Here is a 24,641-nt window from a genome sequence, read left to right on the forward strand (position 1 = left end):
CTCAGCTTTAGAAATGGAATTCCCCTTTTTTTTTTTTTTTTTTTTTTTTGGTGGGGGTGTGTATGAGAAAAACCAGGAATAGTGTGAATGGTGAGCAAAGTTTAATGGATGAGGCACCGCGCTGAAAAAGGAAGGTACTGGACCAATGGTTGCGTCACACCAAGGCTCTCAAGTGTGTTTTGATACTGTTGTTGTTTTCTTGGCAATGTTGCACCAGCTTTGCAAACGTTCTGGAGGTGCCTCCGCCCAAAGACAAAAACAAACCTGGGTAATGCTTGAAAAATGCGGAACTCTTAATATTGTTCTTTATTTTTTTCGATGGTCTTGTAAAAAAAAAAAAAAAGGCGCATTTTTTTATATGTAAATATAAATCACTGCTGTCTTAGCTCCCCCAATGCCTGATTGAATCTGTGGGATGGGGCACATTTTGACCATTTCTTTTGGTACAATTTAAATTTTTTGCTTCTTCCTTTTTATAAAATCGGTATACACAGCCCACATTTGTTTGTTAAAAAAAACAAGGGATAGTCATGTCGATGTTGTTGAATGACTGGTTGTAAACCTCGCAATCATATCAATGTGAAGCCAATGCCTTTTTATTTTTGGGTATGTGAAGTACACCCACTCAGTGCCATTTTGTGCCGGCTCAAAAACATCATCTCAGTGTATTTTTTTTAGAAGGACGCTTTTTGTACGTTTTATACCTTTTTTGTAATGATAGTTTTGTGGTTGTTTTTTAAATAAAATATTAAAAAAAAACAAATGTGTCCCAAGTGGTTTTACTCAGCTTCGCAAGTTTATTTCACAACTGAAGGACTGATGTACAAATTGTCTTTTGGGAGGCCTCAACAAGCCTCAAAACTCAGCAATATTCACTTATGTGTGTGCATCCTCGAGAAAGTTGGAAACAAAAACACCGACTGTCAAAAATAGGTCTCTCGTTACATGATGCATGAAAAAGCCTCAAGATCCCGTGGTTGATATTGAACAGGAAGTGACACGCTTTGGCTCGAAACAATCGTTTTAAAGAAATTCAACGGCGTGTGCTTTTGTCGGGGGAAAAAAAATCAGTTTAGCAGAAGAATCTGACCGGACAGGCAGCACACATCTCGCTGCGATCCACTTGTTTGCTGTACCGCGGAACGATGAGGTAGATTAAAAAAAACACAGCATACCATATACTGGAAATGAATATTGGAAACATGAAATATTTAACAAACTAGTGTACAATGACGACAATAAAAAATAAAACAATATGAGGGGTTTCACGTACATTTAAATAGTTTTACAAATATTTGGCACCCTTTCAAATATGCGTCACATTTTTACCCCCCCCCCCAAAAATGTTGATTTAGTCTTGATGGATGTCATAACGCTGCCACACTGAAGGCAGGTGCTGCCTTTGCTGTCGGCAGTGGGGCGTGGACAACCCGGGTGCAGCATCCAATCATGTTGTAGAAAAGTGGAGGCAGTAGCCAATCATATTTCAGAAATAGAATAGGATTCTCCGTAACGTTAAAATCAAGATGGCGTCCATTAAACACGTGACACGGATTAGACCAATGCGTAGAAGTGCGGTGAGTTCAAAGCGTGTCCACACTGAGTTGTTCTGGCCCGGCCCCACCCAAACGGGCTCAGGTGCGTCTCCGCCCATCCCTCGCGGTTCCCCGAGTGCGGAAGCGTCTGGGTCCACTACTCCGCTTCGTCAATGGCGTCCTCTTTGGTTCTGACGCCCGACGGCGGAACTTTGACGCCTCCCAGAACCTCGGAGCCCGGCGGGCTTTCGGACCAGCGCGGGATGGCTTCCCCGAGCCTCCCCGCGAGCCCGGTCGAGGGACTCGAAGTCGGCGGCGACGGTTCGGAGAAGCTGAGCGCGTCCAGCGTCAACCGCATCCTGACCGAGTTCTTCGTGTACTTCCTCCGCGGCGTGGTGCTCTTCTACCCGGTCTACCTGACGGGCTACCTGGGCCTGAGCATCAGCTGGCTGCTGCTGTGCATGCTCATGGTCACCTGGTGGAAGAAGAATCGCCAGTGGAAGGACTCCCGCATCGGGAGCGCAATTGACTTTGTGGACAACGAGAAGCAAGTGGTGAGCACGGAGCTGAAGACCTCCTTGCAGATGGCATCGTGGGTACGTCCAAAGCGCCAAAAAAAAAAAACCCAAAGAAACAAACAAAAACAAAGTTACTTCTCCTCGTCTTTTAGCTGGAAACTGCAGCGGAAGTATTCCGAAGGGGTATAGGCGGCCGTTTTCGTTTCTGAAGCACACGCATATTATTTCGTCTTCTCCAAGGTGCACATTTGACACCTCATCGCGCGTCACCAAACAAAAAAATGTCTCAGTAGACCTTCTGCCATCTATAACGCAAGACCTATTGCAAAATGGATGAAAACAATTGAGGTGAAATTGGATGAAGTGCCACCGCGCGATCGTTGCGAATTGCTTCAGTTGAAGGATAAAATCAAACGTATGCGGCTGTTTTGAAGCAAGCAATGTATTCGCATCGCATACCTGACTTGGGCTGAACCTCCGAACTCGAAGTGTGGCTGCACTTGCACCACGACAGCTCCACCAATAGGCGCTGCTTGAGCGTGCGGCAATGGATGTTGGAAACTCACCGAAGATGTAATTCATATTTCCCATTTTCAAATGGTAATGATGGCGGATTGCAAATGAAATCCTTATCCCATGATTTCTTTCTGCATGCTTCTGTCAAGTTCAGTGATTTGCGTTGTGCGGGGGGGGGGAACAACACTTTGGACATTAACTGTGTTTTTTTTTTTTTTTTCTCCCCCTGCCTTCCAAAAGATCCAATTTGCTGACGTGGAGAAAGTTGAATGGGTTAACAAGGTAGGGTCTTAAAAGCACACCTTGAGCTTTGTTCTTCCTTCCGAACCAGCGTCGGCGACTGGCGAGTTTGGCCTCAAGTACCGCTTGAGGATCATTTGAAACCGTGGCTTGTCGTCTTTGTGTTTTTTTTGTTTGTTTGTTTTTTTTTTTTGCATGCATTTCCTGATCTGGTCCGGCGCGGCGCGGCGCGGAAGGTGTTGGAGCAGGCCTGGCCTTTCTTTGGGATGTTCATGGAGAAGCTCCTGCGGGAAAACATCCAGACGGCCGTCAGGCAGTCGAGCTCCGAGCTCAAGACCTTCACCTTCACCAAGATCCACTTTGGACATGTCGTGAGTCTTTCCTGGCCCTCGGCAGGCCGTACGTTGACAAGAAAAGCGCAGCAAGCGGCTTACGTTTTCCACACATTGATTATGCTTTGCGTCAAAAGGGCTCAGATCGGCCCCCAATTCAAACACTTGACGTGTATAGCAGAGGGCAACCTCTCCATTGTTGGAAAAATTTGCCACAGTCCAAGGGGAGAAAAGGAGCAATGTCGCCGCAGAGGGCAACTTCTCCATTGTTGGAAAAATCGCCACAGTCCAAGGGGAGAAAAGGAGCAATGTCGCCTCCTAGTGTCTGGAGCGAGGTTATTCTAGTTAACATAAACCATAGCTTAAAACTAAATTTTTTAGGGAAGTGGAAAAAAACATTTGAAATTGCTTTTTAAAAAAATGAAGTGAAACTACATGTAATGTTGAGAAAATTGAAATTTCTTTTAAAAAAAAAAATGAAGTGAAACTACATGTAATGTTGAGAAAATAAGTATAATTGCAGCGAAAATGTTTCTGGACTCTGGGGGGGTGGGGTCTCTGGACCCAAGCACGTCAGTGACCGGATGGACGTGTGCCCGTTTCTTGTTCGCAGCCTCTCCGCATCGTTGGAATCAAAGCGTACACGCATGAGGTGGATCACCGGGAGGTGGTCCTGGACATGACCGTCAAGTTGGTGTGGCACGTTGCTCCCGTGGGCCCCCTGGCCGTGTTTCTGACCGCTTTTGCTTCGCAGTTACGAAGGCGACGTGGACATCGACGCCGAGCTGAAGTCGGCCATCACGGCTGGCGTCAAAGGACTTAAGGTGAGCGCCGCCGTACGCCACCGCCACCCCAAGTCGCTTGTCCAAGTCACATCCGCGTAAAATGGGCTGACCTTGTGGGGACTGACGCGCCAATCAAATCAAAATAGCAACACCAAAAGCAAGTGCGCAGTCCTACCTTAGCTTTGGGCTCAAGTGTCATCCCGCGAATCAAACTTGATGCTGGAGTTTTGTTTTCGACAACAAATAACGTCTTTGAATCCGTCAGCTGCGAGGGATGATCAGGGTGATTCTGGAGCCTCTCATCGGACAAGTGCCACTTGTGGGAGGAGTCACCTTCTTTTTCATTCGCCGCCCGGTGAGTCCACTCGGCCGTCAATCAAGTTTCGAGTGCGTTATGATGAGCCGCGATGATTGGAGTGGTGTCGTGGTGGTCTGGCCACGGTTACCTTGGAAGAAGCAACTCCGTGAGTAAGTTGTGAAGTTACTGATGACTAGATTTTAAAAGCTGAATGCCAAGTTCGTTTCTTGTTTAGAATGGACGGACGCCGCGCTTCAGTGGCATTGCCACTCGACCGTGCATGATAAGCGGCACTCGGCTGTGAGAGAGTTGCTCGTCATCGTCGTTAATGGCTCGAACAAACCGTGGCTTTGCAAAGTAACTGTCATCAGATGACCTAACTGAGCAAAATAGTGCGTTAGGTTAGCCGTTAATGTTTGGATTATCTTCGGCTAACGCGTTACCGGCATCGCTGTTTACGGATTGGTTCAACTTCTTTTGTCCACATTTCTATTCTCATTTAAAAAAAAAAAAAAAAAAAATCGATCTATCGGAGCTTTACTCCGAAGGCCATATCGCCGAGTGCTAATGGCCGTCGTTTCCTCATCTTTCAGACCCTCGAAATCAACTGGACGGGCATGACCAACATTTTAGACAGCCCCGCCTTCAGGTGCCTTCTCCTCTCATACTCTCGGGCGCTCGTCCCTTTTCGTCCTCATCAGTCGCCCGTCTCTCCGTCTCTGGAACCTTTTAGCTCCTTGTCCGAGGGGACCATCATGGACATCATCGCCTCCCTGATGGTGCTGCCCAACCGCATGTGCTTTCCGCTCATTGACCAAGTCAAAGTGGACCAGATGAGGTTTCCGCTGCCCCGTGTACGTCGCCGTCGCCCTCGCCCTCGTATCGGGCCCGCGATACGCTGCGGTTTTGAGCGCCCGTTTGCTCCTCAGGGAGTGGTGAGGGTGCACTTGCTGGAGGCCAGAGACCTGGTGGCCAAGGACACGTACATGCTGGGCATGGTGAAGGGCAAGTCGGACCCGTACGCCACGCTGCGCGTGGGCGACCGCAGCGTCAAGAGCAAGACCGTTAAAGAGAATCTGCACCCCAGATGGGGGGAGGTCTATGAGGTAGGAGAACATTGCAGCGACGCCATCTGTCGACTGCGGCGGTGACTCAAAGTTGTTTCCTCACCAGGCTTAGAATTTAGAGAACTGCTCTCCTTTTTTAGTGTCACGTACCAGTCGAGATGGGTGCATGCAGTTGGCAGACCGGCAACCCCCCCCCCCCCCCCATTACTTTTAAATTGCCCGTTTTAAAGCACCGGTACTGCCAACAAGGATGATTCGAGTGTGTGTGTGTGTGTGTGTGTGTGTGTGTGTGTGTGTGTGTGTGTGTGCGCGTGTGTGTGTGTGTGTGTGTGTGTGTGTGTGTGCGCGCTCAGTTTGTTGTCCACGAGGCGCCGGGACAAGAGCTGGAGGTGGAGATTTTTGATGAAGACACAGACAAAGACGACTTCATCGGAAGGTAAGAAGGATCGGACGCCCAAGCGAGTTGCCTGGATGCGTTCCTCCAATCGGTCATGGTTGTGACGTTGATGTGACATTGACGTGTCCTTTCAGGTATCACCTCGATCTGGGGGAAGTGAAGAAGGAGAAAGAAATGGATCAGGTGAGGCTGCACTCACTCCTGCTTTCACTTGTCATTTGAATCAAGTTGAGCGGTCTTTTTTGTTTTTCCCTCGTCTGGTCTGAATGGTCGGCGACAGTGGTTTCCCCTGGAGGGCGTCCCGAGCGGAGAAGTTCATCTGAAGCTTCATTGGCTTTCACTCCAAAGTGACGTCACTCTGATGAAGGAGGTACGAAGCTGCCGCTCTCTCACGTCACCGACGATAAGATGGATACAAATGGAAAAAGAACACGCGTGTGCGGTCGTGCTTTCAATTTCTTCGGTCCCCTTTGAGGAAAAATATTCACCCCCTCCCCCCAAAACTGTTTTGGTATTTTTCTATGAAAAACACTTTTTGGATCATTGTAGCTGAATGAATGGCCCTCGAGCAAAGCCGCCGCCCGTTAAATCGCGCCAAATAAAGTGAGGGCCGCTCAAGATTTGATTGTATTTTCACTGGCAGAGGCAGAACTTCACCACCAAGCTGCCGAATCGCACTCCGTGCAGCTTATCATACCCCGCAGCTCTGCTCGCTTTTTGGCTTGGACACGATAGCTTTTTCTGCTTGAAAATGGCGAGTCTTCAGCCAGCTTCGCCTCCGCACCGCGGCTGCAGAAACTTGTCGGGAGAATTTAAATGAGCCAAATTGTTATGTGACGATTATAGTCATACTCTTCATAATTGAATGAATCCATTTTCCTCTCGTAGTCTTCCGAGGGCTACGCTTGCGCCATGCTCGCTGTGTATCTGGACAACGCCTCCAACCTTCCCGTAAGTCACCTGCAGCGCGGCATTTACATGAGAGAGAGAAAGATTGCCAAACCTCAAACGTGCTGCGGGGATTCATCCAAGTTCATCGAATTGGTCCCCAAGTGATTCTTTTTATTTCCTGAACAACGGTGTGAATGTATACTTGCAGAAAGACTTAAGTGAGATCGAGCATCACCATAAAAAGAAGCACGGGAGAGAAGGTCGGGTAAGTGTTGAGTGTGCATAGTCGTTGCAATATTTCATCTGCCGTGTTCTTCCGTCGCAGTAGCCGGTAATTCCTGTTTTTCAACTGCATACCGATCATGTTTACTGGGGCTTCCACTTCCTCCTCAGTCTTTGGAGTTTTGCTGGACGTTTCAACCGAAAACACGTTGCTAGCCATTTGCAGCGCGTGTGTTATGCGCTTATTTGTTTATACACAAAAGGCAGAAGAGGCACAATTATCATTTGACATTACCGTAGCCTGGTGAATCTCAGTGCCTCAGGGACCTCTTTGTTGCGACTGCCGCCTGCTGGACATTCACTCTAGGTACAGTTAAAAGCACACAATTGGAAATGTTGACGCTGTGATCCAAGTTATTATGAACGTGGGGGGTCAAAATAGTCAATGACATTTTCTGTCAATGTATATTTCAGCATCTAGCAATCATGATAATCTAGTGTGCAAGCTATCTGAGGGACACTTTGACAAAAGTACAATTGTTAGATGTAGTAATGTTTTTAAATTAATTTGATGATTATTTTGCATACCTGCTGACGGATCGGCTTGATTTTCCCAGCTCACCAGGAAGTCTGCAGGTCCGAGCTCCTTTGTGGAGTTGTCCATCGACGACGCGGTTCAGAAAAGCAAGGTACGGGACAAGATCTTCAAATTTCATTTGAAATAGATTTTTCGGGGTGTACCCCACCCGCCGACCCCGATTTCAGGTCGTGGAAGGAAGGATGGAGGGTTTTAATTTTTGCCAAAGTATTCACGGGAACAAAAGAGTTGGAATCAGATGGCCGAGTGCACGTGCAAGGCTAAGTTAATATCGCTAACTTGACTCCACACTTCAACTCAAAACGTTCCCATCAAACCGAACGTGATGGCAACAAATGTCATGAAATTCGTCCGCTTCTCTTCTTAATCATGTGTCCTCAGGTTGCGTTTTCCACCAAAGACCCCGTTTGGGAAGAGGGCTTCACTTTCTTTGTGCATGACATCAAAACGCAGCAGCTCATCGTCCAGGTTGGAGAGGCGCCGTCGAAAGCGCCCGTTATGAACCCGTTCCAAAGCGTTGAGGGGGCAGCTGACCGTTTGGGATTTGTGTCGGCAGATCAAAGAGAACGAGAAGAAGACGCAACTGGGCATTCTGCGCTTGCCCCTGAGCCGCTTCATCAACGTCTCCAACATGATGCTGGACCAGCGCTTCCTGCTGGAGCAGTCAGGAGCCAACAGCCAAATCAAACTGAAGGCCACGCTCAGGGTGGGTGGAACGGCACAGTGTGACCGCCGCTTTCGACCACAGGGACTAACTTAGGTGGGTCACGTTGACCCATGAACATTTCCGGAAGCCAATTAACAGCAGGCCACGTTGACCTATATTACAGAAGCAAACTAATAGCGGGTCATATTGGCCCGTGTTGTAGAAAACACATTCATTCCGGCTGGGATACATTGAATCACACAGAAAACAACAACACAAAAAAAAAACAGTGGCTCACATTGACCTTAAACCTTTCTGGTGTACCAAAGAAATGAACTGTGGGTCTAATGGGCTCATGAATATTTCTAATCAACCACAGAAACCAATCTGGAACCCTAACCGTAGTCTAAAACCCTTCGTAGGCTCGACCCTAACCTCAAAGCCAAATCCCCGATTCAGGCTTGCAAATCCAATTTGGAAAGAACCGACTACCATCAAAACGTTCACGTTTTTCTCTCCAGAAAAGAATCGATTTTTTGCAATGTGTCCCCATTGAATTCAAGACATCTGTGGATCTTGAAAAGACTCTTGTTTAACCCCAACAGGTTCTCACTGTGGAGCAGCCGGCACCCAAACCCGTCATTGTGAACCAACAAATGGCGCAGAGCAACGCGAGCGCGTCCTCCACACCCGCGTTTCCTTCCAGCAGTCAGGCTTCATCCGCAGGCGGGCCGGACGACTACCCCACCCACCGGCGGGGTTCCTATTTGGCTACGGAGGCCTTGAGGCCCTCCCCGGCAACTGTGAGCATGCGGCGCTACGACTCGCACAGCCTCTTGTCAGAGAACGCTCTGGCGGCGTCGCGCTTCGATCTGGCAGATGGGGCCTCCTATCCAGAGTGAGTTTCGGGGACATTTCGGCTGCACCAGAGGAAAAAAACACTAATAGTGGGTTACGTTGACCTATGCCAAAATCAAAAACAAACAGCAGGTCACACTGACCCACCAACATTTCTGGTTATACCAAAGAAATAAAGTCAGAGGGCCTCACTTTGATCAATCCAAACCAAAGAAACTAAAAGTGGGTCACAATGACCCACTGAGTGACAAAACTAACGGCAGGTCACAGTGACCCCTACCAGAGAAATGAAATGACTCGCACCAAAGAAAGAGGATTAAAAACGGGTCAAGTTGACCCTTGGATATTTCTTGTATACCAAAGGAAGAAACTAACAGTGGGTCACATTGACCTGCACCAACAAACCAATTCAAAATGGGTCATATTGACCCATACCCCCACTCCCCCCCCCCATGTCCTTTTTCCAATCTTCAAATATTTGTTTTATTTATTCTGATGCATTCCACATTTTCAACAGCAAAATTCCCACACTAATGTTTTGTGTTTCTCTCCTCCGGCTTGACCGTTTGTGATGTTCCGTAGGGTCCTCCGCAAACATCGAGGAACCTTGGGGGAGATTTGCCTGTCTGCGCGCTACGCCACCCTGAGGAACAAACTGGTTATTACGGTCAACGGCTGCAGGTATTGTCTCACACACACACGCGCACTCAAAGGAAAACCCACTCCCCACTTGGACATATTTTGTCAGCGAAAAGAACAGGATGAGCAAATGAGTGCGGAACGGTTGCCGCGCCCGCTCACATGCTGCGCTCTCATCACAGGGACATCTTCGCCTGTAGCGAAAACGGAACCGACTCGTACGTGCGGCTGTATTTGCTTCCGGACCAGACGTGGAGACACCGCAAGCGAACTCACGTCAAGAAGCGGACCGTCAATCCCGTCTTTGATGAGAAGTACTCGCTCGCGCTTTGCTTAATACGGACCAATAGCACTTTCTCTATTGTGGGCACTGTGTTACGTGTGTCTCTTCCCAAATGACATCAGGTTTGAGTTTGACGTGTCCCTGGCGGAGGCCCTAACGCGCACGTTGGATGTGGCGGTGAAAAACAACAAGATGTTCCACATGCGCGAAAGGAAGGACATTGGAATGGTAGGCAGGATGCGCAGGCATTCAATACCGCGTTTCATAATTGTCAATCCCAAATAGCGGCTTGCGTACGCATCCTCATAAGTATCCCAAAGCGGTCGTCACCACACACACACGTGACGTGACGTTCGTTTTAAAGCTGAAACTAGCCTGTTTGGAGAGGGTCTTCTCGTGTGGACAGCTTCATCTTTCACCATAACACCACAACAATCCAGGTTGGAGTTAGGGGGTTACGACCGGGCAAGTTGGGGCGGGGGGGAAGTGAGCCTCCGGAAAGACGACGAAAGCATTTTCACTCGCGGATGCACCACTTCATACGTGTCTTGCCAAATACAAATGTTGTTTGCTTTGAGTCGATAATGGTGCAGAAAGGACGTGTTTCGTATGTGTTCTGCCCACAGGTGCTGATCAGTCTTGGCCAGCTGGATCTTGTCAAAGGTGTCAAAGACTGGTATGGGAAACTTTTTGTGAATTTAGTGGCTCTACTTTTCATAGGATTTGGAATCGCCGTTTTTGGGGCCTCACAATTCCTGAAAATCAAAAAATGTTTGCATGGTAAGGGGTTCAAACACAACAGTGGTCTTTTTTTATTTTTTTTTTGTGAAGAGAAAAACTCTTACCTGGCTGACAGTTTCGGCTTCCACATTAGATCAAACAATACATTATTTGTAAAGGACTCTTTCTAAATCTATTTAGGTGTCTATTTTTTCTTTTTTTTTTTTTCTCACAAGGTACAAGCTGTCGTTACAAGGCCAGAAGCGTCATAGCAGGGGCGAACTCTAACATGCTTCCAGATCAAGACCCTTTGCGAAATAAAGCACGAGGCCATTGACGCCGTTACTGTATCTTAATTTGGATTAAACAACACAAACTGGGTTGATGTGACCACTCCGAGGAATGTTTTTTGTGCTCTACAGTTTTTTTTAATGTTTGTTAGACAAGCTGTTGTTTTGCATTGATAAGATTTTTTTTAAATAAGAGATTTATTTGTAATGTGGTAAAAGGGAGCTTGAAATTAAAAAAAAAAAAAAAAAAGCAGTGCAGGTTGGTTGTGTCACATTTGTTCACACAGTTACACAAGAAAGAGACTGGAGAGGCTAAAAACAGTTCTGGAGTCTCCATGAGTGAATCCACATTTGAGTTTTGGAGTGGTGTCAATAAATTGACCCAAGTGTGTTCGCAGGATGACTTTAAACAGGTTTATAGTTGCATTCATTTGTTTCTTGCGGGGAAATAACTGGCGTTTTTTTGAGTGTAATCCTACTTTATGAAAAGTCATTTGAATTGTTATTTATTTTTGAATGCATGGTGACATGGTGAAACACTAATAAATAGAAATATGACAAAAGCATCGAGTACTAAATCGATTTAATGCATCACGATCGTCGCAATCCAATTCAATGCGCTGCGCCCACCTTGGCCGTGTGGAGGCAGTCCAGCATAATTCGGTCGCGAAGGAACAAACGAAGAAGAATTTCTGCTTTGACTTCCTTGAGTGACACAAGATTTATGTAAATGAGTCTTTTCCCAAGACCTGTCGTTATTGTATGAAACATTTAAACTGTGTGTCAAATATCTGTTACTTAAAGGAAAACCACATTCCTCTTGATGCTAACCTTCGCGAATTTTTCCATGTATGGTAGCATGAAGCTAAACAGACTGTGAGACAGAGCTGTTGTTTAAAACACGCGACGTGTAGTTTTGTTTGTTTGGCAGTTAAACGTAAACAAGGAGTGCCGTTGACAGCTTTTCGAAGAAGAAGAAATGTTGGCTATTTGCCGAAGGGTTGCTTTTTGAGTTCACTCCCGCCATACAACACTCACATCTTAAATTTGAGGCAACAAATCATAAATCGGGTCACTCGTCTCTCAAGGGACCACCTGTATAAAATAAAAATGTGTAATACGCCACTTTTCGCCAGACCCCAAATTTCAAGGACCCCCTTAAAAGTCACCAGCAGAGGGCAACAGCAACAACTCCAAAAGGAGAGCGAGCGAGAGAGCGGCACGCAAAGTTTGCAGTTTTCCCTTCTTCGGCTTCTTGTGCAAATTGTGCTTGCTGTGTAGCCACGGAGGAGCTCACGGGTCAACGCTGAGAGTCCGTCAATGGGATCGGTGGCTTTTCTGCCCGGATGGGATGCACACTGAGCTTCATGCGCTGTGAAGAAGACTTCCTACCCATGCCGGTTGAGCAGCATGATGACGACCAGGAGGAGGAAGAGGAAGAGGACAAGATGAGGAAGAAGAGAAAAGACTGCAGCCTCCTCAAGGTGAGTCATTCGGAAACCTGCTCATCTTAGAACCTTTCGAAGATATGTTATGGGCCCAAGTGACCAGTTTTAAATGAGGACAAATGTGTCTTCATTAAAAAAAAAAAAAATACTCTTCTCTTGTAAAAATTGAACTGAGCAAATATTTTTGGCAGGAATGGTTACACCAGGGGCGTCCAAAGTTGGTCCTGGCGGGCCGCTCTCCCGCCTGTTTTCCAGCTCTCCCAGGAGCAACACACCACATTCAAGTCATCACGATGCTTCCAGTGCTGCTTCAGAGCTGGCTGATGAGCTGATTGTCCGACTCGGGTGTGTTGCAGCCGGGAGAGCTGGAAAACAGGCAGGACGGTGGCCCTTCAGTCCTGGAGCTGGACATAAATGAAACACAAACTGCCCCTTTCTTTGCATTCGATTGAAATGTGCTTATTTCTGTATGCTTTTATAAAGTACAAGTGCAGAGTCTAAAAACCAAAGCTTGATGGAAGCCTTTGTGGAAATGCCCTGTTTTTTTTTTTTTTTTTTTTTTTTTTGTGTGCGGGTGGGTGGGGTGTAAGGAAGGTTGTTTCATTTTTAGCTTCTTTTTTTTTTTTTTGGTCATGCCGCTGAAAAATGGATGGCGCGCCGCAAATGGGCACCGCTGGTGTATTTTTTTTTTTTTTTTTTTTTGTGTGTGTGCGCGTGTGTGTGTTGAAACGTGAGTTTCTTGCGGTGGCATCACGCATCCCAGTGGACGCTTTGGCACTTGGGCCAAACAGTGCGTCCTGTGTGCTGAGCGCATGAGGACGGCCTATCATTTGACTCCTACCTGCCGCTCTGCCAGTGGGCCGGCGCGGACCTTGGGCAGAACAAGAGCCTCTCTGTCTCGTCTCCTTCTTTGCGACGGTGTCCGGCGTGTTCTCGGTCTGGGAGAGGCGCGTGACGCTTGAGCAAACGCCACCTCTGTCGTTTCCCACCCTGGAAACCTTCGCAGGACATTGCGCTTTGACTCAGGGTTGATTTATTTAGAAATGGGATTGTCTTTGGTTCATTATGTTGCAAATCACAATGACCCGTTTTACATTTTTAAAATGAATGAATGAAAAAAAAACCTATATACCCGATATAATTTTTAAAGATAAAAAGTCTTATATCTTGAAAATGGCATACATTTTCAAGATAAATAGTCGATAAAATATTGGATATCTCCAAGACTCCCCCAAAATGTGCAAGTTGTATTTTTCAAGAATCAATTCTTAATCTTACAAGAATAAAGTTGTATGTGTTCCAGAGAAAATGTGAAAATGTTGTTCATTGACCCCATAGCTACGGCTCGTGAACCTGTGATGAGCCGGGGACCCCAGTTTGAGATCCGCGACTACGAGTCGGGCCGCTGTGTGTTGTTGTTGTGGTATTCGGATATGTGGGAGGGCGGCGCAAAAGCAAAAGCCAAACACCCGGCTCGGAAGACAATCCAATCCGTCTTCCGCACAGCTGGCCAAAATCACCAGCATGGTTTTGCACCAGCTGCTGGTCAAACCTTTTCAAATCCAGCTTTGATCCTCCAGTCGTGCTTTATTCCAAGCGTGGCGATTTTACAGTACCAAGAGTGGCCCGCATTTTTAAATGCGGTTCTCAACTGCACTTCCCGGTTGAATTGTGTTAAAAGGTTTGAGTAACCCAACACTGTGGTGACTGAAATGGGGATTATTTCCCGGCCGATTGCCTTGCCAGCTTCAGCCGTCAATCAGAGCGGCCGCACGGCCGTCTGCAAAAGAGCCGTCTCCGCCTAGGACTGGCGGTCGCCTCTCCCTCCTACCTCATTCCGAGTTTTTGGTCGCCCCGTTTTTGCTTGTTGAAGTGATTCGTCTCCACCGAGAGACCAACATCTTGTTGGTATGTGGGGGGAGGAGCCAAGTGAAGTGATGCCTGGGTTGTTTATGGAGAGGCTTCAGCGCAAGCCCGAGCAGTGCAAGCTGGTCAAGCTCAAAATGAACCGGTTGGATGAGTTTGAAAAAGCAGTCTAGTCTCCGTCTGCGCTTGCAAACTTAGGACCGCAGGCAAATGCAAACCTCTTTACGCTACGCTGATTGATAAACGAGTCCAGCAGGGGGCAGGCTGTCTTCTTATTCTAACAATGTGAGCTCAGTGTCAGACGGGCCTTGCGTTGTTTTGCAGCCTTATGCAGCGCCAGCGGCAGAGCGCAGACATTTCAGAGCACTCCCGGCGGCAACGGGCATCACGCAGGCCTCCGTCAAGGCTTAGCACTCACAACCAATGATAGCAATCCCACTGAACCCCACACACACATGTTAAACGCTAAGCACACAACAAGCACTTTGATGTCGTGAAAAGGAGGCTTTGGTGGGCTCTGTGGAGAATGAAGTCTGTGGCACTTCACAGCTAGTGTTGACAACACGCGCAGGCACGCACGCTACTACGAGTTCACCATATGCACAGTCACATATTTTCTGTCAGGGCGTTAATATGGCTATTTCTTGGAACGTTATTGCACGTGAAACAACATTTGTTCAATTGAGGTCCTCGACGTTGTCACGAGTGGGGAGAAATTGCATGCGGATGCCGAAACGCCGGAATGGAATCGTATCGTTCTGTGTGGAATGATTACGGCACGGATTGGATGAAATGAAAGGATGTGGACTGAGGTTAGGATGCTTTGAGTGGGTCCAAAATAGGTGGAATTGGACAAATACTGCACTGGAAAAATCCCCTTCAGAAAACAACACATTTCAATGAGAAAAGCGTGAGAAACTGTCGTTGTGAACCTTTTAGCGGGGTGGAAACCTTTGGAATGATAACAATGGCCAATAACGCAAATACATTACCATTTTTAAAGTGTCGGGTAAGTCTTTACCGTTATTGAACGAACTATACGCTGCATCAAAATAAGCTCTCTGCTCGCCCATGCTTCTGGAGTCCTTGTGTCCAAAGCAGCAAGGCCAAAAGATCAAGAACCCCCCCCGCCCCCTCCCAAAAAAAAAAGAAAAAAAACCCCAAAAGACAACATTTTTGCTTTCCATGTTCTGTTCTCCTGACACAGGCTTTCCATAGTTCGTGTGTGTGTGTGTGTGTGTGTGTGTGTTTCCTCTCCTCTGGCTAACAATGCTGCTCAGGAAGTATGTCAGGATAAGGGCTGGACAACAGGGCTCTCTTTTTTTTTTCACAGAGAGAAGAAGATCGAAGTGGGAAAGGCTCGTACAGTGAAAGAACGCTTTGGATGTGTCCAAGAAGAAGGGGAAATACAACTTCAGCTGTGTGTTCCGAGACGACGGCAATGTCCCTCTTGTTGGTGAGTGCCGGTGACCTTTTTTGTTTTGTTTTTTTTTTTTTAACCTGTGGGTGGCCAGCGTTTTGCTTCCGATCACAAGGTCCACCTGTCAGATTGCGCTCTGTTGGTGGACTTTCCTTTCATGGACTTGAGTTGACTTTATTGAAGGCATTTTAATGCTCTTGTTGTGTCGTGGCTCAACATGGCTTCTTTATACCAACAAAAAAAAAAAAAAACGTACCACATAAAGGAAGGTGGTTTTGCCTTTTTCTTATTTGAGCTGTGGGGGGGAGGATACTTTGACTATTTCTCCCCATTGTTTTTATTTCCATTTAAATGTCATATGAATGGATTTCACGGAAATGCCGTGGTTCCAATCCACCTTCCCTCAAAAATGCTTTGTCAAACTAATTCTCGAAAATATTGTTCTTTCGAAACACTCGCGCTCGTAACGTCATGAAATAGAACCACAGAGACCGAACCGCTTTGTGCACCGTCCTGGAATTACGTAATTCATTGTGGTTCTTCCCGGTGTGCGCAACTTGGGCAATAGGGGGCAGTGTAATACAGTCATGCAGGCACAAATGAAGAAGAATTTCACACAAAGCTGCTCTAAATCACCACAAAATAAACACAATGGAACATTGTGTAGTACAATTATGACTGCACCATTTGGCGACGTATTTATACCTTTGGACTGTTTGACCGATGCAATTTCAGAAAAGGAAGAAAGCGGGTCTTTTTGCCCCGATCCCCGATCAGCCGAAAGCCACGTGATTGGAGCCGAACTGCGATCACGCGATGGGATCCCATCGGGTCGTCCCAACTTTGTCGTGCACGGCCACCTTCATTTAGCACAGCTTGCTCTCAGATTCTGCTATGTGTGCGTTGTTACCTTTCATGCATCAAATCGGCATCCCGGCTTTGTTGGACTCTGGCCGTTTCATTTTTCCACTCACATTTCATTTTGTCTTGCAAAATGGACGCGGGACAAAAAAAGGCTCCTATCTGCTGACTCAAGATGGAACCGCCGCTGCTTCTTCGCAGCGCTCGCTAATGAAATGAGCTTTGATTTAATCCCTTGTGGCTTTCTGCCACGCACTCACTCCGAAGGGGGGTTTAAATGGATCAATAGCAGGAGGGGCCGCAGCCAACTTGAAGCATTAATCAGAGCCACTTGGCCGTGATGTAATAGGACAGCGGGAATGTGATTGAAAATCGCCTCCGATGTGGCAACAGCTTTGCATTCAAATGATTGAAAGCCAAAGACAAAAAGGCCTTGCTGAAAAGTGCCTGCTTCAGCCTCGAAGGGGTCCACGGGAAACAAAAATGAAAGCCCAGCAGAATTTTATCAGCGTGCGGGCCACCTCGACAACCCCCCCGCCCACCCCTCGAGCCGGAATGCCCGCATCACCAGCTGTGACCGCAGCCGGAAGAGCAAGAGGAGCCAATTTGCTGATTGATTTCCAGGGAACAAGAGGCCCAGGCAGACGTTCTGCTCCGCGAGGCTCAACAACAAGACGGTTCGGTCGGTCGGCAGCGCACTCTGCTCGTGGTTTGCGCGCCCGCCTCGCCGGCGAGAGGTCACGGCAATCGAATCGGTGCCAAGTTTGCATGTTCTCCCTGAGCGCGCAGAAGCAGGCCTCAGAGGTGAGACCTGTGAATGCTGGTTTCCTTTTTCGCTCTCGCCCGCCCATTGCCCAAAGTCAGCCGGTCGTTTCCTGGCTGGGAGGTGGCGTTGTCAAACTGGGGTCCGCAAGTCATCTTTTGGCTCGGAAAAATTGGTATTATCAACCAACGGCGCCTCCCTGTGTGTTATTCCTCAACTCAAGTCAACTCGGCTTCAACTGTGTCCTTACGGAGAGCTTGAAAACAACCACCGCTGACTTTTGATGGCAAATATTCATTCACGGCACCTGAGCCTCTTCTGGCAGACTGCGCTCGGGACTGGTCGCCATTCACTCACCTGTCATCGAGTGGGCGCTGAACTGGGGAAATTGCCTCATCTGGTCATTCGAGTCGATCTTAGTGCGGAGGAGGAGGACGCATCTGTCTTGTGTCAACAGGAGACATTAACCTGAAAAGCCTCCCTCCCTTTTTCATCACGCTAAGTTCCTCCCTGATAAGACGACTGGCCCCTCCGCCTCCCACTTTTGTCGTCTGTCTTTCTCTCCTTTTTTCTCCCGCTGCAAACGGAAGACTTGCAGCGTCCCGCAAAGTGGACGGACGGATGGACCGACGGACGGACGGACGGATGGATGGATGGATGGCTCCGATGCGAGACTAAAGAGCAAAGGATGTAACGCCACTCGTCAGGAGTCTCCGTCCGCAACTGAAAGCAAAGCGGACACGCGTCTGCCATCTCTGATTGGATCAAGCGCCGCTCCGGGTTTGTCTCTGTGACTTCCCTGGTGAATGCTTTTCAAGGAGACGGGTGAAAACGGCGAGAGAGACGAAGGCGAGGCAAGAGTCGCAGGCAACACGGTAGCGGGCGGCAGGAGAAAGCTTTCCCGAAAGGATGGGCAGACTCCACTGGTGTCTCACCACAATCTTCACTTGGGCAAGATTGCTCTTCTGTAGCGTCTTCCCTTTTTGGAAACGCAGGAAAAGCCGGAACCAGGTACATTCACAAGTCGAGATGGTTCAATTTTCAAGGCTCGAGGTTTGACTTTCAGAAAAATAGATGCTCGTTGCAGATCGTCTTGTTGTTGTAATTCAGCGGTTGACAACCTTTGAGTCAATGACGAGAACCTCCGGACTCTTTGCAGAGTCATTGGTTGTGCCAGCAAAGGTGCATGCAACTCATTTTTCATCTTTGGCATTTGACTCAGCCTGAGACTTTGCTTTTTCTTGTCTTCGTTACGAATTCCTTGTTGGGTTGAGTTGCGTTGATGAGTTTTACGTGGCGATATGAAACGGCTTATTTCGAGCCCTGGGGTAACAATACGTTGGTCCCGCAATGAAGGGGTGCTGCTCGAGCTGTGGCTCACTTGCACGGGTCAGACCCCCCCCCCCCAAAACTGGCCGATGAAGGCACCTGGGAACCAATTTTAAATTGCTCGTGTCTGAGTTCAATGTATTTTTGACCTCAGAAGTAAATAGCGTCACGTAAGAGCACATCGGAAATGTTTAGCTCGCTTTTCAGTGTGAATCAGAAACACACGGAGTCATTCACATGATCGGGCAGTTGGGGTGAAGTGGCCTGTGTCTCCCTTAGTGACTGTGCTTCTCGAAGGGTGGTCTGCGGGAAATACCAATGGGGTTAATCCTCTCTGCTTGCTGCATGAGTGTGTGTGTGTGTGTGTGTGTGTGTGTTTCTGCACATTGGTGGATTTGTCTATTTAGGGTATGTGAGAAAGATGTGAAGAAGTGTGCGTATATCGAAGGAGGTTACTGGCAAGTCCGTTTGATAATGTAAACAGTGAGCGTCGATGTTCACCCCTGTGAGAGACTGTTACCGAAAAATTTGTCCGGACTTTGTGGGGTGGGGGCTGAAGGTGTACGTGCTACACCGTGAGGACTCATACCTACAGTACATTCCCATGTCCAACAGGGGGCGAATCCACTCAAGGTATCCCTGTGAGCAAAATATTAGTGGCGGACAGTCATATTCTAAGGTGGAGTCACTGACTTTTCTCCGTTGAAAAGATTTTCTCAAGCTCCGCAACGTGTAAAACTCTCACGACAATTCACGTCACAGAACTGTGGCCGTAAATGATCCCGTCATTGCGCGGTGGGAAAAGTCGACACGTCCGCTGGTCAGTCCAACCCTTGGTGAATGTGCACGTCCCTCAGGAGATGTTCAAGTCTGGGCTTTGGTCAACACCCTGACGTGACCAAAGCTATTCTCTCCCGATCACTCATTTTGCTTTGACGACCAGCTCCGGGGAAAAATTCTCAGTGCTTGTCTCATTTGAATATGATGAGTGCCCTCTGTTTTTTTTTTTTTTTTTTTGGATGCCCTGCTCGGGATCTGCACCCTGATGCAATCTCCATTCCTTTGACTCAATGGCTTGCTTTGATATCCGCTGTCAAGTCTGCGATCATGTCTAAACAGGCAAGTGCCTCGCCAGATTCCGTCCAATCAATTGAATTTCCCTCAGTACATTGAGCGGTTTACTCTGGATGTCCTGAATTACGAAGAGGCATTAAATCAGTCAATATTACGGCAAAGCGATTGCACTGCAAACGATGGGGGAGGTGAAGGGCAACGGATGCTGAGTGGTACGGCAGGCAGGAGGGGCGAAGGGATCAAGGAATGAATGACATTCAAAGAAGCGCGGCCCAGAGGGGTCGGGAAGGGGGCCGAGGTAGCCTGAGCGAGGAAGAGGGAGGGGCAGGAGCGATGGATAATAAGACGACGGCCCACCCCCTCTGCTCCATGCCGAGGAGTTGGAGCTGGCCGACCCCCTCCCCGGCCAGTCCCCCCCCCCTCCTCGTTCCCCGAAAGCTTTGTGAAACTTTGCCCCGGCAGAGTGACGAGACAGAGCGAGAGAGAGAGAAGAGAGGCAGCCGGGATCCAATTAAGAGGACAGAGCCACACTATCGTTGAAGGGGGACCAAGCGAAAGCATCCTGACGTTCCCAAGCGGCTCTGCCCCTTGCGCATCCGCCCTGCGCATGGTCACGGCTAGGCACGCCGGGGTCGGACGCCCCGAAGCCCCGTGAGCGCGGCCGCAGCATCCCGAGCCCTCCGTCACCATGCCGTCCGTCTCCCTCGGCTTGCCGGCCGTTTTGGCCGCTCCCGCTCGGACCTGGGTCTGCCTGTCCTGCATGTTCTGGGTGAGAGAACGTCGCCGCCCGAGCTGTCACTGTACTTTGAATGTGTGTCCGTGGCAACTTTGCGTCTCGTCTGCCGTGCGCAGACAAGACGGCGTTCTGAGAATGAACGTGTGTCGCTCGTCTCGATTACATACAAGACAGACATTCGGGTATCTGGTGTCGTCTCGGGTCCACGGTCTCAGTCCACAAGGCGAGACAACTTTCTGAGAAGGAGCTCATTTGCGTTGTCTTGTGGACATACGTCGTCGAATCGAAGAACTGATGCCACATTCGGAGTCATGCGGCGCGTTGGCTTTTGGAGTGATTTTCGCGGCAGACCCGAGAGTTGTTTTTTTTGCCTCCTTTAAGCCTTGAGACTCGTCCCACTCCAGAGCCAGATGCAGCGAGCCAAAGGATCTATTGGGTGGTCTGCTTGTCGGGGGTTGTGTGTAGAGGTTAGCTCCCAGGCTGCGGGGGGCCTTGGCACCGTGACACTTTGGAATGAGGGACGCACAAGTTGGGGCAACGTAGATCAGCCGCACGATCGGGTCTCGACACTGTCCCACTGCCCCTTGGGTCGCACTTTGGCCGACTCGAGGTGGTTGGGACAAACAGCGGATTTGATTTCATTTTATTTCCTGATTTATTTTTGCTCTCTTTCACGTAATTGGATCTGCCGCGCCTTCCCGCGCTCACTGAGGCCTTGTTTGTGCACTGCTGGGTCCTCCAACTTGTAATGTGCAAGCCAAAAAAGTTGACGCAACACTCTTGTTACGGATGTCTTTGGTTTCCCCAAAATGTGTCCAAGTGACCCGGCGCAATTTTGTCGTGTGTTGAGTTGTGGGTCAAATTGAAGCATCTGATTTGCAAGTTTAGTCAATAATGACCTGTAAATTTGGGGCTTTCGTTTCGTCTCAGACACTTGAGGATCATTCGGCATGCCTCCGGTCAAACGGACCCGTGAGCGTTATTGCCGCTCTGGTGAAACAAACGTAACAAAAGGGTCAGTCAATATGCCGTGTCAAGTGAAAAATGGTTGAAATATTTGGATCGCGCTGACCAAGCAATTTTGTTGCTAACCCTGCAAATAGTAAAAGAGAAAAATGAAAAGGAGAGAAGTCCGAGGCCAGTGATTCTTCGTAAATCAATTGAGCCTCAATAAAACAGCTGCGTTCATATTGCATCTGAATTCCAAAATATTCAAAACCATATCATGAAATGAAGAAAAGAACAAGTCAGAAGAAGATGATGAGAAAAAAAGAGCTCGGGTTGGTTTGACCCATAACATAAAGGCGGAGGGGGGCGGGGGCTTGGTTCGAAACACTGTGGGTGTATATCTCTTCACTTCTGCTATTATGAAAGAACATTACTGGCTAAAATTTTCAAAACCAATCTATTTCTAGAAGTAAACAGTGCTCTCTTGTGTCTTCTGGAACTGAGTGATGAAAGAGGGCAATCCCTGAATAGCCCATTCAGATCCATCTTTGCTCATTCTGCTCTGGTCCTTTGGGACGCGACTGCACAGCAGCCGCTTCTTCAACAGCAGCCTGGATCATTTTACAGAGCTCTTCATCAGTTAATTACCATTCCTCCCGAGGCGAGGTGAAAGTGGGGGGCCTGGGGGGTGGGGCGGGGGGTGGTTGTAAAAGACCTTCAGAGCGCTCAAGCCCCCAACTCCCCACACACCCACCGGCATAGCTTTGGGTCACTGATTGACTGCATCACAGCATTGTGGAACAAAGGCGTCTGATGTTTTCGTAATGTGCTCAGGATGGGTCTCGCCGTTAATTGGCCTTCTCTTCTCATGTCGTTAATTGCATCGTTGTTGGACGACACCCCGTTCCTGAGCAAATCCTCCTGTGACTCGACCTTGCTTAATGTGTGAGCAATCTTCTTTGCGTGAAGGTTTGCGACTGAATTAGGATCACTGGTCCTCGGGCCCCTCGGTTTACCACAGAGTTCAGGTCCTATTTTGGTGACGTGGCCCCAACTTGTACGTCGCTTCCGCTCGACACAAATTCACGTATTTGCATTGTTTTCCCCCCGTCAAACCTACCCTCAGTTATTGGCTGGCAAACGACGCCGTTTGCCTTTCCTGTGCTCCTTTTGTAACACCCTAAAATGGCACAAGATGGCGCCAAAGACCAGGCTAAAGGAAAGGCAGTATTGGTGTCAAGGAAGTCAAGTTGATTTCATGCAGCCCTTCATCGCAAAAGAGTCTGAAAAGGCGTTCAAAGGCAACAGGTGACAAATATTGACAACATCTCCCGATCGAGGGAAATCTCCAAATCTCCTTTTTTGGGGCGGGGAGAAGGAAGCTTGAGAAGGGACCGCAGATGGTCTCATGTCAAGTTGAATGAAGCAATGTTCCGTTCATTCAATTTCATGGAAAATGTGCCCGCTTTTTTTTTTTCCTTCTGTCATTAATCACGCCGTCCCTTTCGCATATACATCTGTCTTTGATCCATCCATCCCCTGGAGCATTCTTTGTTTGTTTGCCTTGAAACCAAGCCACAAAGGGGCGCGTCGTCTTTGCTAGCCTTCCCTCTTTGCCTGCAGATTTCTTTTGTTGTCATTCCAGTTGGAAAACGGTAGAAAATCTGCGTAGGTTTGAGTTTGATGCCCTCTATTTTGTCCGTTTTCAGGGGGCGGTCGCGTCTCGTGCAAGGTGAACCGCTACTCACCCCGCCCTCACATATTTCTCGCCCAATTTGCCCTTGACACCCGGTCAACTCAAATTTGGGTGGACGTGGATGCACGGAAAAGTCCCCAAATGTGAACATTTGAAGTAAATCCGAGGCCTCGAGGCCAACCGCATAAGAACGACTTTGATATCGTCATGTCACGGACAACGAAAGGCGCTTCTGCGATCACAAAGCACGGGCGTCAAACCACCCACATAGGCCACGGGCGCGATGGCCCCCCTGGCCGTAGGCCATTTTTGAATCAACTCTTGCTCCTTCCACATGTTTGCTTTGGATGACTTGCATGAAAAATCCCCAACAACAAAAGGGGAAGTTCACCCAGCGCTCGGTTGATTTATGAGAGGTGTCGAGCTTTGTGTAAGCCCCCCCCCTCCCGGCCGGCCCTTTCGGTCGCCAAGAACCAAGCTTTGGCCACGCTTGACTGGCCCCATTGGCCTTCAACCTCCCCCTGCTCTTTTGGCATTGACGCCATTTGGACCACGTTCACTTTTCCCAATTTTTTACGCCGCCTGATCCGGGGCTGCTTGAGTTCAGTTAGTGTCCACCCGACTGCACACGCAGTTGAATTCTTTTCATTCCTTTCTCTCGTGCCCATTCTGATCAAAATGTCTTTTTTTTGGTGTGGGGGAGCGGGTCACATATTGTAGAAATACTGTGCTGTATACACCAAAATAGCAAAAGTAAGGCTCACATAAATGTTTTCCTTGGATGCGTGTATTTGTTTGTTCACATTTCCAAAAATTCTCCTGAAACAGTTTTCAAAATGGGTCCATTTTACCTGCAAAGGAGGGCTAACTGTTTGCCATATATATTTCTATTTTATAGTTTTGCTGTATTGATATTGATATTGATGGGAGGATGTGTCTCATGGGCAAAAAGAAAAAAATCAAGTTTGGAACGTTGCCTTTTTGTCATTGGCAAGTCAGGAGAACTGACTCAATGGTGTTTATTGTAGAGCGGTGGCAATTCCTTTCGGCGTGGCGGGCTACCTGGACGCATAATCGCGACACGGTTAAAGGGTTGGGAAAGAAGAAAAGACGTTCAATTCAATTTCCCCAGTCGCCATTGGCTCAACGAGCATCTGAAAAATGAATACTCAAGCAAAGGACAGATGGCTGAAACTCGCCCAAAGTGTCCTTGCTGGAAGTCGCAAATCACATTGCTCCCGTCTGGTGTTTTTGTTTCATTTCCCCTTCGCAAACACCCTTGGACAGGCTCCAAAACTAACATGTGAAGGGGTTACGGTGTCAAGCCCCCTGACCGAGCGGGACTATTTTGGCGAGTTAGGGGTAGAGGGGGGCTGAATCCATGCCGGCTTTCAAAATACGTGTTGCACGGATGCTTAAAGAAAATAATTACACGTAGACTTGGGTTTCTTACGGCCAAGAGTGAGGATTCAGAGGTGCACCGCGGTTGACGTATGACGTTGAAATGGCAGACAGTCAGGAAAGGTCCAATGCCGTCGTCATTTGTGCATCCGATGCCCCCTCCGTCTTTGCTTCTGGATGACCGGGTCATTTCCTTCGTGTGATCCCACTCACGGAGATGAAATGGATGTTGAGAGCGGAGATGTTGAGGGTCGGGTGGGAGGG

The 24,641-nt window shown here is 48.3% G+C and overlaps 2 protein-coding genes across 2 annotated transcripts in view; both read left to right on the forward strand.

Annotated features, from left to right (window-relative positions):
• The first annotated feature begins 1,610 nt into the window (after window positions 1-1,610).
• Window positions 1,611-11,074, forward strand: esyt3 (extended synaptotagmin-like protein 3). Its single transcript, XM_019869340.1, has 23 exons — window positions 1,611-2,131; window positions 2,810-2,851; window positions 3,046-3,180; window positions 3,755-3,831; window positions 3,896-3,965; window positions 4,192-4,281; window positions 4,818-4,873; window positions 4,958-5,078; window positions 5,154-5,330; window positions 5,645-5,727; window positions 5,823-5,871; window positions 5,969-6,058; window positions 6,577-6,639; window positions 6,788-6,844; window positions 7,419-7,490; window positions 7,781-7,867; window positions 7,956-8,105; window positions 8,651-8,943; window positions 9,486-9,584; window positions 9,725-9,856; window positions 9,948-10,053; window positions 10,452-10,501; window positions 10,782-11,074. Exons 1-23 carry the CDS (start codon window positions 1,709-1,711, stop codon window positions 10,831-10,833), a joined length of 2,574 nt encoding a protein of 857 aa, XP_019724899.1. The 5' UTR covers window positions 1,611-1,708; the 3' UTR covers window positions 10,834-11,074.
• Window positions 11,075-11,599: 525 nt separating this feature from the next.
• The window catches only part of LOC109515488 (uncharacterized), a 37,359-nt gene continuing 24,317 nt past the window's right edge, over window positions 11,600-24,641 (forward strand). The window contains exons 1-2 of the mRNA XM_019869313.1: window positions 11,600-12,319; window positions 15,483-15,605. Coding sequence (XP_019724872.1) covers window positions 12,182-12,319; window positions 15,483-15,605 — 261 coding nt within the window. The 5' untranslated portion in view covers window positions 11,600-12,181. The remainder of the gene's footprint in view (window positions 12,320-15,482; window positions 15,606-24,641) is intronic.

The sequence above is a fragment of the Hippocampus comes genome, unplaced genomic scaffold (assembly GCF_001891065.2).
Source record: "Hippocampus comes isolate QL1 unplaced genomic scaffold, H_comes_QL1_v1.1 scaffold518, whole genome shotgun sequence".
NCBI lineage: Eukaryota > Metazoa > Chordata > Actinopteri > Syngnathiformes > Syngnathidae > Hippocampus > Hippocampus comes.

What these genes read in the sequence shown, in the direction of transcription:
- esyt3 (XM_019869340.1), top strand. Translation starts at nt 1,709, where the DNA reads ATGGCGTCCTCTTTGGTTCTGACGCCCGACGGCGGAACTTTGACGCCT. An exon ending in GTCCTGGACATGACCGTCAA is followed by an intron (nt 3,832 to 3,895) that starts GTTGGTGTGGCA and finishes TTTGCTTCGCAG; the next exon opens with TTACGAAGGCGACGTGGACA. An exon ending in TGAGGTTTCCGCTGCCCCGT is followed by an intron (nt 5,079 to 5,153) that starts GTACGTCGCCGT and finishes TTTGCTCCTCAG; the next exon opens with GGAGTGGTGAGGGTGCACTT.